General features: G+C 43.3%; 1 protein-coding gene across 7 annotated transcripts in view; it reads right to left on the bottom strand.

Annotated features, from left to right (window-relative positions):
• The window catches only part of MLIP (muscular LMNA interacting protein), a 185,403-nt gene that overhangs the window by 65,252 nt on the left and 101,184 nt on the right, over positions 1–18,967 (bottom strand). For all 7 annotated transcript variants that reach the window (XR_012655492.1, XR_012655490.1, XR_012655491.1 and 4 more), the window contains 4 exons: positions 12,013–12,078; positions 11,840–11,923; positions 11,683–11,742; positions 7,874–7,918 (listed from right to left, as the gene is read on the bottom strand). Coding sequence is in view for 4 of the 7 variants with exons in the window: in XM_075063723.1 (XP_074919824.1) it covers positions 7,874–7,918; positions 11,683–11,742; positions 11,840–11,923; positions 12,013–12,078 (255 nt within the window). In the remaining 3 variants the exon portion in view is untranslated. The remainder of the gene's footprint in view (positions 1–7,873; positions 7,919–11,682; positions 11,743–11,839; positions 11,924–12,012; positions 12,079–18,967) is intronic.

The raw sequence follows: 18,967 nt of genomic DNA, 5'->3' as shown, positions 1-18,967 counted from the left end.
CAGAAAGCAATGTGACCCAGGAGACCGAGACAAGTGCGAGCTGAGGTCATCGGGAAATTCTGTAGACCTCGGATGATTGTTGCCATCGCCTGAAACCGTGGCTGTGGTAAGCAGGCTCTGGCTAGATTGGAGTCCAGGATAGCTCCTAGAAGTCTAACCCTCTGCGTGGGAACCAGAGTGGATTTTTCTATATTGATCATCAGGCCTAGACGTGTGAATAGGTCCTTGACGATGCCCACATGCTGAGTGGAGTGACTTGTGTCTCAGAGGCCCCTCGGATGAGCCAATCATCCAGATACGGAAAATGTTATCCGACGTCGGCGGAGGTAGGCGGCGTCTACGGCCATACACTTTATAAATACCCTTGGGGCTGCAGAAAGGCCAAATGCAGGACTATAAACTGGAAGTGCTGATGGTTGGCTACAAAGCGGAGGTATCTCCTGTGCGGAGGAAAGATGGCGATGTGAAAGTACGCGTCTTCATATCGAGGGCGGCATACCAGTCTCCAGGATCCAAGGATGGGATAATGGCCCCCAGGGATACCATGCGGAACTTCAACTTTATCATAAACTGGTTGAGTCCTCGCAAGTCTAGGATAGGTCTGAGACCTCCCTTCGACTTGGGGATTAGGAAATAACGAGAGTAAAACCCCTTGCCCTTTTGCGGCCCATCGGTACCTCCTCTATAGCTCCTATGGCGAGGAGTGTCTGCACCTCTTGTAAGAGGAATTGCTCGTGAGAGGGTCCCTGAAGAGGGACAGGGTTGGAGGGTGGGAGGGGGGGTTGAAATAAATTGGAGGTGGTTACCCATACTCCACCGTGCGTAGGACCCAGCGATCTGAAGTTAACTGGGACCATGCCGGGAGGAAATAGGAGAGATGGTTGGAGAAGGGAGGAGAGGGATCCTGGCCTGTAACTGGTACGCCGCCCTCGGGCGCACCTTCAAAAGTTCGTCTTTGGTCCCGGTGGTGGTTTCGAGGGACTTTGATTTTGGCCCCCTGGGGGTCCTGATGGTCGTCTGCGACCACCTCGGCCGTTCGCCTAACCTCCTTCGATTTCGGGCTGGCGCTGGCTGCTGGCCAGTGGATTCCTTCATTAAACGACCTGGAGACTGTGAGCGGGGAGATGACATACAAGTACTAAGTATCAGGGGTAGCCGTGTTAGTCTGGATCTGTTAAAGCAGCATAGCTCTGTGCCCTTACAGCTACAGCGTTTTGGACCTGAGCTTTCGTGGGTGATACCCCTTCGTCGATGCAGGTAGTGGAAATTTCAGGGGCAAGGTATTTATATTAGGCAGCAAGCTAGAGATAAAGGTTAGTGTCATCAGGGGGATGAGGCCCTGTTTAGCTTGAGGTGTGAAACCAGCAGGAGAAACTGGTTCTGTGTTGCGCCATTCACGTCTTTGTTCAATCGGCTATGGGTGTAATTTCAGTGAAGTGAAGCTCGCACGTTTTTTTAAGTCTGTCCTGAAGTTTTTTTTGCTGAGGATGGCACCTTTAAGGTCTGCATTAGTGTGAGGGAGGTTGAAGTGCTCTCTACGGTTATATGTCTATTGCATTTCCTTTTGATTTGTGTCCTTTATCTTTTCGTAGAGACTGTCCAGTTTGGCGATGTCATAGCGGAAATGGGCTTGCTGGATATTGATGCGGCGGCAATTTCCCTGCTTGTGTTTGTAAGGTGCCACAGGATTCTCTGTGCTTATACCAATACTACACCCTTTAGAGCACCATATATTTACCCTCGACTCCCCTGCCGCAGGAGGATGAGGCTGGACTATGCTTAGTATCGCTTCACCTGGATTGGTCTATAAACGGTAGGGCCGCTCTAGTGGCGATGCCGCCGATGATGTCCTGACTTACCGTCTCTCCTCTGGGACTCCTCCTGAGGTCATCTGAGTGCTACCCTCTTGAGTCTGATGGACTCTCAGGTCGATGGCGGGGACCGAGGAGGTTTCCTGCCACGCCTCATCTGGAAGAGGAAGGGAGATGCTCGTGACAGCGGTTCCTGTGTGGCCTGTTGCTCTTGGCTATCTCGTGCCTCCAAGTGGAACCTGGGGGCGTGGTTGACTGGAGCTTCCTCCACAGCGGTAGAAGGGGACGCAACCGTCGCCTGGCACCGTGCTCTGCCCACTCGCCCCCAGAGCGCTGATTACTGTACCTTGGCCTGTGGTATGCCAGGTTCAGAGACCACTGATGGGGTCCTCTTCCTGCACCTGGTTTTCTCTTGGAAGACTTGTGGCACATCAGGAATGTGTCTGAGATAAGAGTCCCCGTTGGACGCACTGATTGCATGTCTGGATGGCCATGGAGGTGCTGAAAAGCCCTGGGCAGAGTCTCTGTCTCTAGCAGACCTTGCCCTACTCGGCACCAGGGACCGGTACCGGGAGGCATACCGGTACCGGGAACGAGATCGAGACCTGCGACTGTAGCGGTGCCAGGAGGTCGACCAAGATCTCGAGGCTCAATGTCGGGAGTGGCTATGGGAGTCACGGTGCCTGGAGCGGTGTCGGGAGCTGGAACAGTGCCAAGAGTAGTGGGCCGGTGAACGGGATACCGACCGGTGCTGCGAGTGCGACCAGTACCGAGGAGGAGAATGGTACCGGGACTGCGAGCCACGTTGGGAGTTGGAGCGCCAATGGGACCTGGAACATCTGCGAGACTGTGATTGTGAACGGTGCCACTCTGCTGTGCCGACAGAGGATGGTCTTATCAAGGCAGGCTTGCTGATAGACTGTACTATCCATACTGGCGGTGCCGGGGGTTGAGGCAGCGTCGACTCTGTCATGGCAATCAGATCCCTCGTCATTGAGAATGTCTCCAGCGTGGATGGAATAGTAAGCTCAACCATGGCTCGCGCCAGGGAGCTGACAGGCACCGGACTCAACAGCCCTCGTGGGACCGGAATTGACAGTGCCGATGCCGTCGGTGCCGCGGCAGGTGTCGGTGCCGGGCGATCCGACTTAGACAAGCTCTTTGGCTGCGGTGCCGGTGGCACGGAAGCAGCAGGAGTCTTAGGCTTTCTCGACCACAGGGAGAGGGAGCAGTGCTGAGTTGACTTTGGTGCCGGCGACAGCCGGTGCCGAGAGGCCTTGGCAGTACCAGCGCGGTCTGGTGCCAAGGAGGTGCTTCTGCCCGCCAATTAACCAGCGCTTGGTACCGAAGGCAGAGGGGTAAGAGCCGCCTCCATGAGGAGCTGCTTTAGCTGAAAGTCCCGCTCCTTTTTTGTTCTCAGCTTAAAAGCCTTGCAAATGTGACATTTATCTGTCAGGTGAGATTCCCCGAGGCACTTAAGGCAGGAGTCGTGTGGATCTCCTGTCGGCATTGGCTTATGACAGGCCGAGCACGGTTTGAAACCCAGTGAACCAGGCATGAGCCCCGGCACCAGGTGCAGGGAAGGGGCTAATCCCCGAATCCCTCAACTATACACTAACTATGAATAATGAAAATTAACTATAACTATATAACTTTGAACTATATACACAACAAAATAACTAGAGAACTATGAGTAGCTAGGGAGGTGGAGGTCAGTAAAACCTCACTTCACTATTCCAACAACCGACACGGGCGGTAAGAAGGAACTGAGGGGCGGTTGGGTCGGCAGGGGTATATATCCGGTGCCATGGCGGCGCCACTCCAGGGGGCGCTCAGCTAACCCACTGAGTGTTGCTAGGGTAAAAATCTTCCGATGAACGTGCACACGGCGCGCGCACACCTAACTGGAATGGATATGAGCAAGCACTCGAAGAAGAAGAAGTAGAAGAAGAAGAAGAAGTCTTTATATGAGATGTAAAAGTTTGCCTCTGCAGGGTGGACAATTAAAACAACAGTCATGAACATGTATTCCTATTTATAGCCCCCACATGAAATTAAGCCCCTACTAAAGTCTCATAGGACTTGTTACTGGATGGACATTTCTAGAGCATTGAAATTCCACCTATCTTTCAGGGAATATCCTCTCCTACAAATAAATTTCACTGAACATCACTAGGTTTCTGTATAAAAAGACACTTCCCTTCCTGCAGGACATGTTCAATTTGAAGGCCCCGGGTCACTAAACTTAGAGCATTCTTTGGTTAATTAAAAACTCTTCATCTATAATAGTTGGGCTTTGATGTTACAGCTGCAGCATATTAAGGGCCAGATTGTGGCATACGCCTACAGCCTACACTGGATGGTATTACAGCAGCGTCCCAAAGGAGGGATACTGACTGACTCAACCACAATTCTCCCTAGTTGTTTCCAGTAGCAGAGTAGCTCCATCACCCTGAAAGAGAGTAGAACATGCATACCTCTTGCTCCTACCAAATTCCACAGGCTGGTGTTGTCTGGGGATTGGACCAGGGACCCACCTTCACTAACCCAGTGGGGTGAATAGTGCCACCACTGGTCATACACCAGCACAAAGCTCCCCGGTACATTGTTGCTAGTTCCTGCACTTGACACAACGAAGGAACGCTCCTAGTTCCTTCTCCCACCTTCTTATGCCTGCATGAGACCAGCCACAGCACTTTCAGGCCTGAGTTTCCACTGCCATGTACTTTGTGAAGTCATTTACATCTGTGGAAAGTGAGTGCTAAATGGGTATCAAGTGCTACACAAGGAGGAATACTGGTATTGAAAATTCAGCCCTTTCATTTTTAAACACTCTTGAGAAAATATCAAGCTATGATCCAAACAATCTGTACAGACTGTTGCCAAGAGGTAGATTACAATAATTCTGTGTATATATACACTAATATAATGTAAAGAAAATATGTAAAGTGGCTTAGCAGGATGAAAGCTTTTGCTGTGTCTGATTAACTAACAAACAAATTAGTATGCAAAAATCATCTATTTTTCTTCTGTAACCAATGGCACATTTAAGACAGCTTCTCAACAAGCAGCCAATAACAGAAATTATGCATATAAATAATGATAATTATATTGTCAAAATACCATGCTAATCTTTCAAAGTAAATTGAATTTCAGTTGAACAAATGAATAGCTATTTCAGATAAAACAAACATAGCGCAACTTCCTTATAAAAAAAAAATTATATTAAAAAATCATTGCTCCAAACAAGATCACTAGTCATGAGGTAGTGAGCATACTGAATGAACTCACAGTTTGATATTAATACAATATATGTCCTTACAATGAATGGCAAATTCAGTCTCAGCAGGTCCATCACAGAAGATCCTAACTTTTGAATTCATTAGGAAAAGACACGGCTTTCTTACTAGTTCAAAATTGAACCCTGGGACCTAATTGTATGTTGTTTTTTAGCCCCTTTATGTGGCAGAAAACAGCCAAAGCAAGCTACCAGAGAATAGCCCCAATAAATTGTGATTCCTTGGGTGGTATAGAGCTGTGGTAATGGTTCAGAACTGGCTCTTTCCACAAACCCTGTTATTGGTGGTCTATTAGTGTAGCATGACCTGGTTATTCCCAGCTGCCCCCATGGTTCCTTGGAGGCCATGGACTCAGAGTTTAAGTTAGAGCAGCCTGCAGGATAAGTGATCATAGGGGGGTCCAGACAAAAAGGAATTTGGGGACTTCCCTGGACACCTAATATTTGGGGGTTGAATATACAGGAAACTAAGCCTCTAAATCAGGGATCAGCAACCTTTGGCACGTGACTTGCCAGGGTAAGCACCCTGGAGGGTCAGGCCGGTTTGTTTACATGTCGCGTCTGCAGGTTCGGCCAGTCATGGTTCCCACTGGCCACGGTTCACTGCTCCAGGCCAATGGGGGCGGCGGGAAGCAGCAGCCAGCACATCCCTCAGCCAGCACTGCTTCCTGCAGCCCCCATTGACTTGGAGCGGTGAACCACGGCCAGTGGGAACCACGATCAGCCGAACCTGTGGACATGGCAGATAAACAAATTGGCCTGGCCTGCCAGGGTGCTCACCCTAGCAGGCTGCAAGCCAAAGGTTGCTGATCCCTGCTCAAGATACACAGGATTTTGCTGGTATTTCTCCAGGCCTAAAGCCTCCTCAACCCCTGATAGATTCCCTTGAGGAAGTAGTTCTTCTGTCTTCTGGGGAAGCCCTGCAGGTGGCAGCAGTCTTGGCCTTCTGCACTCTTGAGGAGCAGCCATCTGAGGACTTTCATGTGCGTTAGCTTAGGGTATTCACTTGCTCCCCAAACCCCACAAATAAACAACTCCAACAATTTCACATTTGGGAACAAAATATAAAAAATTAAACACGGGCAAGAAGACATATATATCTGAGTTGATGTGAGACTTTAAAATGTCAGTGCATTTGTAAAGATCAAAGAAAATGAACCTGACTGTAACCCTACCCTGTTGAGCCACACAGGGCTAAGCTCCAAAAATAGTATCTCAGACAGAAGTTCTAGTCACTGTCTGTCTTGTAAGGATAATTCTACTTAAAGAAACGTTTCAGGCACAGTTCAGAGATTATAAGAATTACACTGGAATGGTGAGCAATATGCATTATCATCTTCAAGATACAACGTCAGCTTGTTTTCCCATTTCACCTAAAAATGAAAATCACCTTTCTATTTAGCACAAACTAGCACACTGTGTCATGCAAAATTCACATTCCATAGTATGCAATAAAAAAATACATAACTGCATGCAATAGAAAAAAATCACTTCTGTAGCTACTTGCTCACAGGAAACAAAATTGTATTGATCAAGCAGTATGCTGGGAACAAACTGGAAAATCTCTATTGTTTTTGCCTGTACTGCACCTAATCTGTGATTGAGTAGAAAGATAGACTGGTGAATAATGAGCAGACATATGTCAGCACATGAAAAAATGGGTCATAAGTAAAAAAAGGTACCTTCCTTAACTGCCTATCCTAAGGAGAATAAACATGTTAATTGAGTTTAATATGTTGAATAATGAATAAAACAAATGACTTAAGATAACTAATTGTGTGTGTGAGTGCACACGTGTGTGTATTTAAGGTGCCAGAGGGAGGATAGCAAAGAGTCAACTTTTCCAGTCACAGTACATGTAAGACAAGAACAGCATGAGGCAGTGGAAGTGCAATTATCATCAGAGGAGAATTAGGCCTGCCTGCAAGCATGCTGTGTATCCCCTAACTTAACAGAAAAAACAAAACTCCTTCCCTCAGTTTCCCCAGCCTCTCTAACAACTGTCCTATTTTCTTCAAAAAAATGCTTCTTAGCCCCATTCTGTGGGGACCAGTTCTAGCGGTGACAGGATATTTGGTGCCCATTCAGGACTAAATTGAGGTTTTTCAATATGAGAGATTAGGAATGTCATGCCCAGCAAGTGCTCCTGGTGAGACATTTTGCCTCAGGTTGGCACAGCACTGTTGGGAGTTCTGGAGGGGCGCAAGCCAGAATGGCTTTTGCTTCATCTTTTAAAAAACATCACACATGTTAACCCTGTGTATGCAGCCAGGGTTCACACTTTCTTTGGTCCTCCATGCCCATCCTTGGGGTGATCTGCCCCTCTGCAGGCTTAACTTCAAGCAGACTTTGGGGACCATTCCTCTACAGAGGTGCATGAGGAAAGAGAGGTTTGGGCATCTTTTCACCCTAATCTGTGCAACTGTAGATGGCAACCAAGGCACAATTTGAAATATGTATTTGGGTGATATGGACCATTGTCTACAAAAGAATTAGACTGAGATCACCAGCTCACACCACACTGAAGAGCCACTGGACGGTAAGGTTTGAGGTGGAATTGAAATAGTGGTGAGAAGTGCCAAGTCTCATTTCCAAAGCCTTGAACTACTCACTTCCCCTACCGCTGTAAAGAACGTTTCAGGTCCTAGATGGATTTACTCCCTTCCCTTAGGCAGACCCAGCTATTATTGCAAGAAGGATGCTTAATCCTACAAAATAAGACATTTCTGTAGCTAAAACGCAGAGTAATTATACAGGGACTTACATATCTGGTTTCCCGTCCAGCTGCTCTCTGCAGTGTTGCAGACATCTGTACACAAGATAAATTGATATAACATGCAACCAACAGTAATCTGACAATTCCATGAACTTTTAACTTTGTAACAAGATATTAACTGCTAAAAGTCTAAGAAACCATCACTCTGCAACCATCATGAAACATTCATCAGAGAGGTGAGATGTGATTCATTAATGTTTAGCTCTCAGTGTTGAGTAATTGTTTGACTTACAGTAACTCCTCATTTAACATTGTAGTTATGTTTCTGAAAAATACAACTTTAAGTGAAACAATGTTAAACAAATCCAATTGTCCCATAAGATTTAATGTAAATGCAGGGGGGTTAAGTTCCAAGGACATTTTTGAGGGGAAGACAAAAGGCATTATACTGTATACTGTACAGTACTGTACTGAACTGTGGTTGGGAAGTGCCCCTGGCTTACCCCACACAGGCACAGCCCGCTGCAGGCAAGGACGCTAGGAAGCACCTTTGCAGCAGAGAACAGGCTCGGATTTTGCCGGGAATGCTCCATGCCCGCCTCTTCCTGTCCCTGCTCCACTCCAGGCCCACTTCTTCCCACCCCCACTCCACCTCCTCTCTGGAGCACGCCACATCCCTCCCCACCCCAAAGTCCTAAGCGCCACCGAACAGCTGTTTAGGCGCTTAGGATTTTCTAGGTGGGAGTGGGAGGAGTGGAGACAGGGTGCTTCCCTGCTCCTGCCCCTCCCTCCCAGAAAGTCCTAAGCGCCGCCAAAGAGCTGTTTGGGGAAGCGCTGGGAGGGAGGGGGAGGAGGCAGAGAAGTGGAACTTGTGCAATGCTCCCTTGTAAAGTTGCTGGTCTTCCACAGAATCTTACAAGCAGGCAGCCAAACGACGTTATAAGGGAGCATTGCACAACTTTAAATGAGCATGTTCCCTAACTGAGCTGGGACATAACATTGAAACAACGTTAAATGGGACAAAGTTAAATGAGAAGTTACTGTATTATATTATTATGTGTCAAAGATGCGACTCCAGCATTTGACCTCACAGTGTTATAGTTGCCCTTGCTATTGTGACCACGTAATCTAGGGTGACCATGTATGGGGAGACTTTGGCAAACCAGTAAAGTGCTTGAAACCAGTATGGCTTATAGTTAAAGGCAGTCTAGTCAGCAAGCAGTAAACTGGCCATTCAGCAATCTCAGCTTGACGAAGGCAGGAGGGGACAGGGTTTTCGATGCCAGAGAAAGGGCAGCTTAACCCTGCGTCCTTCCTGATAAGAATTGTGTTGAAGTTGCTAATACATTTTAGAAGAGCAGGATGTGCCCCAGGAATGTCTATTGGGGTCTCAAGGCTGCAAACTCTGGAAAAACCCACACTTGGTTAATCAATAATCAGAAGGAGCCTCTGGCTTGATCATTGAAACTGGTTACTTAACAAGGTTTCTTTAAGGGACACGTCATTCTATTTCTAATGTATAAATAAGGGGGGAAAGTTTGAGGTAGGGGAGACTCTTCAGGACTGGTCTCTCCCTCTGGATGCATCTTGCGGTCACCACCAGCAGACGGAAGGTTTGGCCACTGGAAGCCTGCCACTGTGTCACTTGAAAGCCACACTCAGCTTTGGTAATTATCAAGGGTTGGGAGTGTTTTACTAACTTGTTGCGGACGTGTGTAAGTGCTTGAGACTAAGTAAAGTTTAGCTTTAAGTGAAAGCACTCTTGTGTCATCCTGTCTGTGCCAGCCATCCATCGGTCGGACAGCCGTGTCTCCCCTGATTTATTTCCTGACACCTTCTCACACGGAGTAAAAGTTACCAAGAGCTTCGGGTTGAAAGAATCCCAGGTAGCAATCACATGTCCCAATTTTATAGGGACAGTCCCAATATTTGGGGCTTTCTCTTATATATGCACCTATTACACCATCCCATACCACATCCCAATTTTTCACACTTGCTATTTGGTCTCCCTAATATAATCTCTGGGAACTCTCAGAATGAATCTGTTAACAGACAGAAGGGGACATATCCAATCCCCAAATAGGATTTCATTTCTATTTGCATAGGAAATGGATTGGAATTATCTTCAATTCTGTGCTATTATCCAGCAAGAACCGTCTTCTTTCATCTAATTGTCTTCTGCTGTCTGTCTAATCCATGGCATTTCTAAGGCACTTAAACTAAGATATCTGTTGTATCTCTCCTTCCACTCCTTCTATTTCCATCATCATTACTCTTTACTCTGGCTTCTTTCCTTCGGGGTCCAATTCTCCACTGTCTTGCACCTGGTGTAATTATATACACCTGTATAAAGTGGTATAAATAACTATCACAGCAGAAATCTCATTCACCTATAGTAACATTTTGCAGCCACTTTACTCAGTGTAAATAACTACACAAGGAGCAGGCACCGAGGAATCAGGCTACAGGCATGTACAAGTATCCCTGTATCAAAAAAAATGGAAAAAAAAAACCCTTCCTTTAATCCCACCTGCTTCTCTAACTACTGTCCCATTTCCCTCCTCCTAATCCTCTTTCTCTTATGAGGCCTATGACTCACTTCACCACTACCCTGCTACTCGTGAAATCACTTACACCAGTGAAAAGTCAATACGGAGTGGGTATAGAATACTCCCATTCCAGTAAGGTAATGTTTTACCCCCACTTTGCACTAATGTAAATGACCAGATAATGTGCAGAGCAACAGTAAGTATTGTCCATTCATAGTGGACCTATTGGCATCAATGGGCTTTGGACCCACTGCCAAGATGTCCTCTTCTTCATCCTCCAGTCTGCTCTTGCTCTCTCCACTCCACCAAAACTGCCTTGACCAAGGCCAATAATTGTATGCAGCTTTGTTGTAGCCATGTCAGTCCCAGGATGTTAGAGATTCAAGTGGGGTGAGGTAATTGGACCAGTTTCTATTAGTGAGAGACAAGCTTTTGAGCACCACAGAGCTCTGCTTCAGGTCTGGGAAAGATACTGAGAGTGTCACAGCTAAATACATGATTGAACAGATTGTTTAGCAAAAGTAGTTATACATATTCTATGGGACCATTCAGACTGAAGTGGCCTGTTAACACCTCTGCAGTCATAGAGCAAAAAGGGGCATTAGTTGGTTACAGATTGTTGTAATAACCCAATAAGTTCCCTCCCCTTTGCCACATACACTGCTACATCAAAGGAACAAGAAGATGAAGCATCAGGGACGGCCTGAGGAGGCTCCAGCAACCCTACAGAAGGAATACCTGTACTGCCAACTTCCTCTCAAATACAAATAATCTGGTTCAAGTGGACCTAAAAGTTCAGTCTCTCCCCTCTGAACTGAACAGTTACAATCTTTATGACTTCTCCTAACAAGTAAGTCTGTCCATGTCTCTAGTTTTTCCTCATTGCCCATCTACATGCCCTCTCTATATCGTCTGGGTTGAGGGAGTGTAGAAAGCTTGCTGAGGCTCAGCAGTAAGTGACTAGAGGAGTGGGGTACTCAGCACCTATGGCTGGGTTCAGTAACAAGCTGCTTGGCCATTCACTCAGACGTCCTGCTTTCTGGAAGGCCACGTATCGCTGGATTCTTCCCTGACTACTGGACCTTCAAAGCACAAATTCCCTTTCTTCATACACTGCAGCTACTCCTGCCTCCAAGTAGATATGTTGCAGTGGAGAGGAAGTGGCTCACGAGCTGTAGCTGCTCTATCCTCCCTCTCTCTTCTGTGTCTTTTTGGGGGAGGATCTGTATTGATCTTGCATCTTTTAAGATTATATGCAGCTTTCTACTGTTACAGGTTTTGTATCTATGGCCACAGTTACTCACTTACTTTGCCTACGTCTGAATCCATTGATGTGTGCAGGGAAGATGGAGAAGATTCACACCGGCGCTGAAAAATGGGATTCGAAAGGGCACAGACTTTGTTAATAACAAGAGAAGACAGAAAAGAGAGAAAACATTTAAATTCCACTTTAGTGCTATATTACAATAGGCAAGGGATCCTGTAAGACTTGATCGATGGTAGCACAGAGTTCTTCAGTTTTTTGCCTGAGCTGGGCAGGGGAGCACATCTGGAAAAGTAAAAGCAACAACTGAACTAGCTTTGTCTTTGCGAGTCCAAATGAAACACTGGCTGGAGAGATTTATTGTGATTACCTACCTCCGAATGTGTGTCCAAAGTAGTGTCTTCAGTCACTTTTTCTGTTTTAATTGGCTCTTCTAATGCCTAGAGATAAATAAAAATTGTTCTGATGTTAGATTGGCTGAAAATAAAAACATGCTTTTCAGTGTGAAAGTTTCCTTACTTGGCACTTCCCTGTTATCATCTGGGAAAGAAAATAGCTCTGTACTACGCTTCATCAAATGAAAGTGACCATATCTTGAAACATTAAAGATGTTCTGCATAGACAGATCACCAAATTCCAGTGATATTAGAGAGGGGAGAACCTCCAGGTGAATGTCGTCATTTGGAGCCTGATTATTCTTAGAGTTCAGAACAGTAACTAAGATGAAAATTTTTCCGCATGTAATTTAAACCCATTGTCTCCCCATCACTATTTACTTACAGTATGTTATTGAGGCACTAGATGTCTCTGTGTGTTGTATAGCATTCCAGACAAGCTGTGGTCCATGGTAAGCAAGAGAATAAGACTGGGACCCAATCTCTGTGGAAGCCTCTTGATTTGTGTCTGTGGCTGCTTTCTTTAATAAACGACTCCTGTTTAAGAAGCACTAAGATTCTATATAACTTGACAAAGGATGCAGTAGGATTGGAGGGGGTTGTTTTTTTTTTGTGGGGGGGTGTTCTAAACAAAAAAATGTGTAGATAAAGGAAAACCTTTGCTATACGTTAGTAAAAGGAAAACTCTCTAAAGCCTTAATGGCTGAAGTGCCTTATTTATAAGTATCTGTTTAGATTTCCATTCAAATTTTTTCTCTCTTCCTCTCATCACAGTCTCTCCAAAGCAGAACACAAACCCAATGTGCTTTGAATACAAGTCAAACTTTCAAACCCACAAAGTTGGTATCGGCTTGAAATTGGTGAAAATGAATTTGCCCATCTCTAATCCTACCAGTGAGTGCTGAATAATCACAAAAGCCAGGCTTAGAGGAGAATTCAGAACATCCTTCGTCTTTTCCTTTCTTCTAGGTTCTGACCTACAGTCTAGTTGCTGTTACCCTGCTCCTGCTTTGAAGTGACTTCCAAGGAGATGCCATGCTGAGATACCATAATTACCCTGGAATCTGCTAGAGAATGATGCTAGACTGCAGGGGTCAGGATCTGTAGATTTTTAAATACATTGTGCTTTTTCAGTTTCCTTTTTATTATTTAATTTTAAAAAATATGAAAAGAGCAAAATATATTTATTTAAACTTAGTCACCCTGCCCTCTGCATGCTCCCTGCTTCAGTGGGGTTCTGTGGGAACAGTGACATCTCAGCATTGTACATGTCAGGGCTCCTCACAACACAAGATAGTGTGGTTGCAAAATAAGCATGTGTTTACGTAGTGAGGCACAGAATACCCCTCTTTGCCCAGCTAGTGAGGGCATTCAACACAGAATTGTAAAGTTACTGGTATTTTACTTTTGCTGCTCTTTCAATTATTGTCTGCTGTAATATATATAATTACAAATCATTTAAAACTTTAAATAAAAATGAAAGGCTTCCATCAATCTGAATTTTTTTTAAACAGAACTTTCGTTGAAAATCTTTAAATATTGGGGTTTCATTCGAACTGAATGAAACTGAAAACAAATTCTGAGATGTCAAAACCCTTCACAAAAATGGAAGTAGAGTAACTGGTAAAGTGCCTGGATATAAATGGGAAAACCAATCTGTTTTATTTAGATACATAAATCAAATAAACCCTCAAAATGGAGACTCTGCTAAGCTTCTCAAAGAATTCTACATCCATTAGGATACTGAGCATAGTAAATCACTAAGAAAAATTTTTTTTTACATGATCAGAATGCTCCCAGTGGCTGAACACACTCTGAGGTGAGGAAACTATTTCTTTTCACAAGGTACCACATATGCAAAATACCATAGGGTATTTGTGGGCAGTTTGAAAAGTGGGCAGTTTGAAGAAGCACATGGTTAATCCCTTGGAAATGCAGTCATGGTATGATAGTCACAATCGGGAAATTTGTGCTGGGTTGTTGCTCTTGTTGAACCTGGACAGATGGATAATTTAAATTTTCAAGGCCATTTATCTACAGCCTTTCCCAAGTACTACTTCACTACTGAGAAAAAAGAACTCCACACACTAATGAGTTTCACTACTTTTCAATCCCTTTTATTTTTGCTCTCCTTCCTTTGGAATGGACAGCTAGATTTCCCCAAAGCAGTGGAAGAGATAAAAGGAAACTGATTTATGGGTACTCAGTGCCTGTACCCAAATAGATTAATTTAATATATTAATAGAGTATCAAAATATAGCTGACTCTTTTTTTGATCAGTGCAATATTTTGAATTTTCACATGCTTGAAAAAAATAGCATGCAAGTGCTGTAAATTAATTGAAAAGTACAATTTTTTAAAATTAAAACCAGCCACTGGTCAAGTCATATAATAATCTTACTTTGCAGCATTATTGCTATCAGCAATACGGAGAGAACAAGCCAAGCTTGTCATCCTGTTCTGCTGGTTTAACAGTATGAAAAACAGCATTCCTGCTTAAATCCTTCACCCTCCGTTCAAATATTAAGCAGAAGGAACAATATTTTCAAGGTGAAGTGTAACAGAGAGCGTAAATAAGGTGCTAAGTGCATTTGAGTGTGTAAGTCAGATATTTACATGTTTAACTGCTCATTTGTCCTTATACATGTAAGATTAGTGCGAGTGTAATGTATGCATCTCATTGAGATCAGTGTTGACAGTACTGCCCTCCAAAATTCCTGTGATTGCTAAACTAGTAGTAAAGCAGAAAGGGAATGGATGAACAATCTGATTTTGATCCTGGATATTTTATTAGAAGAATCAAGGCACTTTACAGTTTAGATTGTACAGAAATCAATCACTTCACCCACTAGTGTAATTATTTTTCAAATGGCTGAAGGCCTATACTCTGTTCGGTACCAGCCACACTCCGTAAAAATTGTCGTCTTATCACATGAATTTTCAGAATCCTATGTTGAGCAAAGGAAGTGAAGGGGATTGGGTTTTTTTTGTTTGTTTGTTTGTTTGGGGGGGGAGCAATTTGCTTCATTTTCTAGCACATTTTTCCTTATCAATACATTCCTAAAGCCTTAGCATGTACAAAAAAATCTTTTCCACATGACAGAGCTTCAACTATCATCAGCTCCTCATATAATTATATTATTTCTTAAAGATCCCAGGAAATGACACTGAAAGGATTGACTACCATGAAACTTTGATATAGTTAGAACTCAAAAGTCTGTGATGGCTTTTAAAAAGAAAGAGGGAGCTCCAGAGCTTGCTTTGCAAAATTGTATGTTGACAGATGGGCTCTGCCATTTTAATAATCACACAAACTGATAAACCATTTATTTCCCATTTTACAACTAGCGATGGGTTTCTAGCTAGAAGTAAATGTTTTTTTAGCATGACTCTTTGATACACGATTTTCATCTTGGAAATGTGTGATTAGGTGGGTTTCCTGGATTGTTTTGTTTTTCCTAAGTATGTAAATCCTCTCGAAATGTTGTTTTAGACCCATATGATGTTAGTCAAATGATATAGTTTTAATGGGGATGGCAAAGCATATCCCTGAATGCTAAATCCAAATAATGTAAAATCATTCTCAGTATTTCAGACCAAAATATGATCCTATATTTGTATGCTGTTTGTGAAGATCAGAATAGGAAGTCACAGAAACAAACAGCACTTTAACTTGTAAGAAACAGTTATATGTAACAGTAGAGCATATATGATAAAGATTCCCTCTTGAGAGCTGAAGATCAGTTGCGTAGTGCAGGGCAGGACTTTTTTGGCTTGGGGCTCCAGAGTTAAGAAAGTTATAACTCAAGGTTTTGCATTAATGACTTATCCATTTTGATTCTAGAATATCTGAAAACCAAACAATTGTTGCTGAGTCTGAAGAAGGTTTTATTTAAAGGATTATCTACTCAAGGCTCTATCTTAAAAATCCCTTCTATTCAGGGGAAACACTGTATTAATACAGTCCTGAGAGTAGCTTTAAAAAGACTTCTACTATAGGTAGCTTTGAGTCAGTTTTCTCAGTATTCTTTGAAATAAAGCCCTCTCTCATGATCCATTTTGAGTGAAAGACATCTTTAAGGCACACTTGATAAATGAAATCTCTAAATAATTGATATATGTCTGAAAAAGAAATAATCTGTCCCGGAGATGGATTTTTTGAATTAGAATCTAACCTCATAATATTTAAATAATTGAGGATAAGAATCAAGGCTTGCGGGATAATTTAGAATACAGTAGATGACCTATCTTTTCTTATACTTGCTGAACAAAGGTAATATGTTATTCGGTGTTATCAGGTCCCATCCCTTCTGCACAGGGATTGAAGGGTTGGTCCTGTCATTATCTGACACTGTATGCTGTGATACAAGGGAAAAGCAAATGCCTCAGTAATGAAAAAGATACCAGTGTGGGGTATATGTTCAGCACAGCACATAAGTAGTAAGGAAACACGTGTTCCAAAAAAGATTCTGAGAATTAATTGTCCCAAATATTATAATGTAGTTTGTTTATGAAGATACAACCCTTTAACATTTCAAAATACACATTTTTACTGTCACACATCACTAGAGTCACTTTGATGATTGCCATTAGCAGATTGGTAGGTAGCCAACTAGAGTCACGCTGCCCCTGGAACATGGTGGAGATAAAGAGGTGGATTGAATTCCACTGATCTAGGTGGAATTTTGAAACAAACTGATTTCTGACTGCATAGGGGTAAGTGTAGAGCAGAAGGGAGGAGGCAATAATGTAAACTGGCTTCCTGAAGGACTAAGGAAATAAGCTAAGCTTGTGAAAGTAACTTTCAGTGGAGCGGGGGAAAATGGCATTTTATTTTCGCTCACTCCCCAACATCTTTGGATTACGGAGGTCCTGGTTTGGAATTTCAGCTTCACAAGCAAAGTTCAACCACTGAATGGAGTATTCCACCAGTTAGATACACCTTGCTTGGGCTGACTTGACAAAAGAGAGCAACATAACAGCTGGGAATGAAAGTAGGAGTGTATATGTTTGCATTGCTAAGGGAAGGAAAGAGCATATGATGTAGCATGATGCATTATCTATGTGAAAAGAAACTGAATTACTCTTACTGTCCAGATCACAAAGGGTCTTCCGTTTAGCTCACCTTGCAGAGCTTCTGCATCTGCCCCAAGAGTGCCGCAATTTAAATCAATCCCATGGGGTAAGGAGCTCCATTAATTGACCACTTGGAGTGTCTGATCACCAGATGAAAAAACCAATGAGCCACTTTTCTAGCAAGGGGGGAAAAGTTAAATACCTCACTTCAGCCAACACACTTGGAGGAGAAAAAAAGCATTAGAATTACTGTCTTTTGGTGTTAAAATGACAATAGTACACTGGGAATCCATAAAAGGAAGTTTAAAAAGGATACCCTCCCAAATGTTATATATACAGAGAGAGCGAGAAAGAGATTAGAGATAGAGATGGATTGCTTAGACAAATAAAAGTTAGATACAGGGAGAGAAACATATCAGCAATAGAAACAAAATCACCACCACCTTTTTATCATGTGATCTGGTACGTGGTATGAACTGTGACTAGATCATAGACTTCAAAGGCCTGGGCAAGCACATTTCTCTTGACCCCTCGAACAATTAAATGTCACTGCTTAAGAAGTGAAACAGGGATTGTTTTATTTTTCTAAAAATGCCTTTCAGAAAAGTCACATAATCCTTGTTTCACCTCCTAAGCAGTGATTATAATTATAAGCAGATGAGACTTGCTCAGCTTGTGTTCAGTATTGACTATCATGACAAATGAATGTCTGTGTTGGATATTGCAGAACAGCATTTCTTGGTGCAAGAAGTGCAACTGTAAGGGTGTGTCTAAACTTCAAGCTGGAGGTGCAATTTCCAGGTCAAGGAGACATCCCTGCACTAGCTCTGATCAGGCTAATATGCTAAAAATAGAAGTGTAGCCACGATGGCGCAGCTAGCCAACATATGTACCTAGTGTCCTCAATGGGCTTGTACTAAAGGCAGATAGCCCGTCCCACCATGTGCACCACCACAGAAACACTTCGTTTTTAGGGTGTCAACTCAATCACAGCTAGGCTGACTATTTCTCCTCAAGCTGGAAATCATACCTCCTGCTTAATGGGCAGACATGCCCCAAAACTTTTCACTTAAACTGGCCTGGTCTTGTCAAGAATTATATGCTAAAAAAAAGTGATTTATATAATTAAAACCTAGTTCTCTTGCATCTCTCCTTATAAAAACATTAGGTTCAAAAATTTAAATAATGATAGCTGGAATAAAATTATTGGCAATAGCAATAACTATCTTTGGGCTAGACTATGACTTGATCCACAAACCTTCACATGAGTAATAGCCCCCCTTTCCTTTGTGTGGGCCACCAGGACTGGGTGCCCTGGGTTTTGTAGGTGCTGTGTGTCTACTTACTCCCTCCTGGAGCTGGTAGGTGGAGAATGTGTGCCAGCCAGCCCAGCTGAACTGGTACAGGAGGATGTTGTAGTTAGTTGATGAAGGCCAGTAGAAAATTCCTCTCTTCCTCCCCACAAAATGAGGGAGAACCAGGGAGGGAGCTGTACTTTAGAGTGGTGCTTGAGTCATAATACTTATCATACCTATTTGGGGAACAACTTACACACAACACTTGGTCAGGCTGTGCCTTAAGGCATAATCTAGTACATTGTAGTCTAAGTTATCGGAGCACAAGACCCAAATCCTGCCTTTGAAAATCTAATTTCTACTGATACTATATAAACTTGCTTTCTCTCTTTTAATATATGAAATCAATGTTTAAGAAAGAGCTGGGCATCCAAGTCTTTAATTAAAGAACATATAACTTGCAATAAATGAAAAACTTCAATCGAGCATTAAAGAGTTTAAAAAACAAATGTATTAAATGGTTTGAAGAAAAAAATCCACTTTGTATCTGTTAAACGTGGTGT

Source organism: Chelonoidis abingdonii, chromosome 3 (genome assembly GCF_003597395.2).
Source record: "Chelonoidis abingdonii isolate Lonesome George chromosome 3, CheloAbing_2.0, whole genome shotgun sequence".
In the NCBI taxonomy this organism is placed as follows: domain Eukaryota; kingdom Metazoa; phylum Chordata; order Testudines; family Testudinidae; genus Chelonoidis; species Chelonoidis abingdonii.
This window is presented reverse-complemented; position numbering and strand designations above follow the sequence as displayed.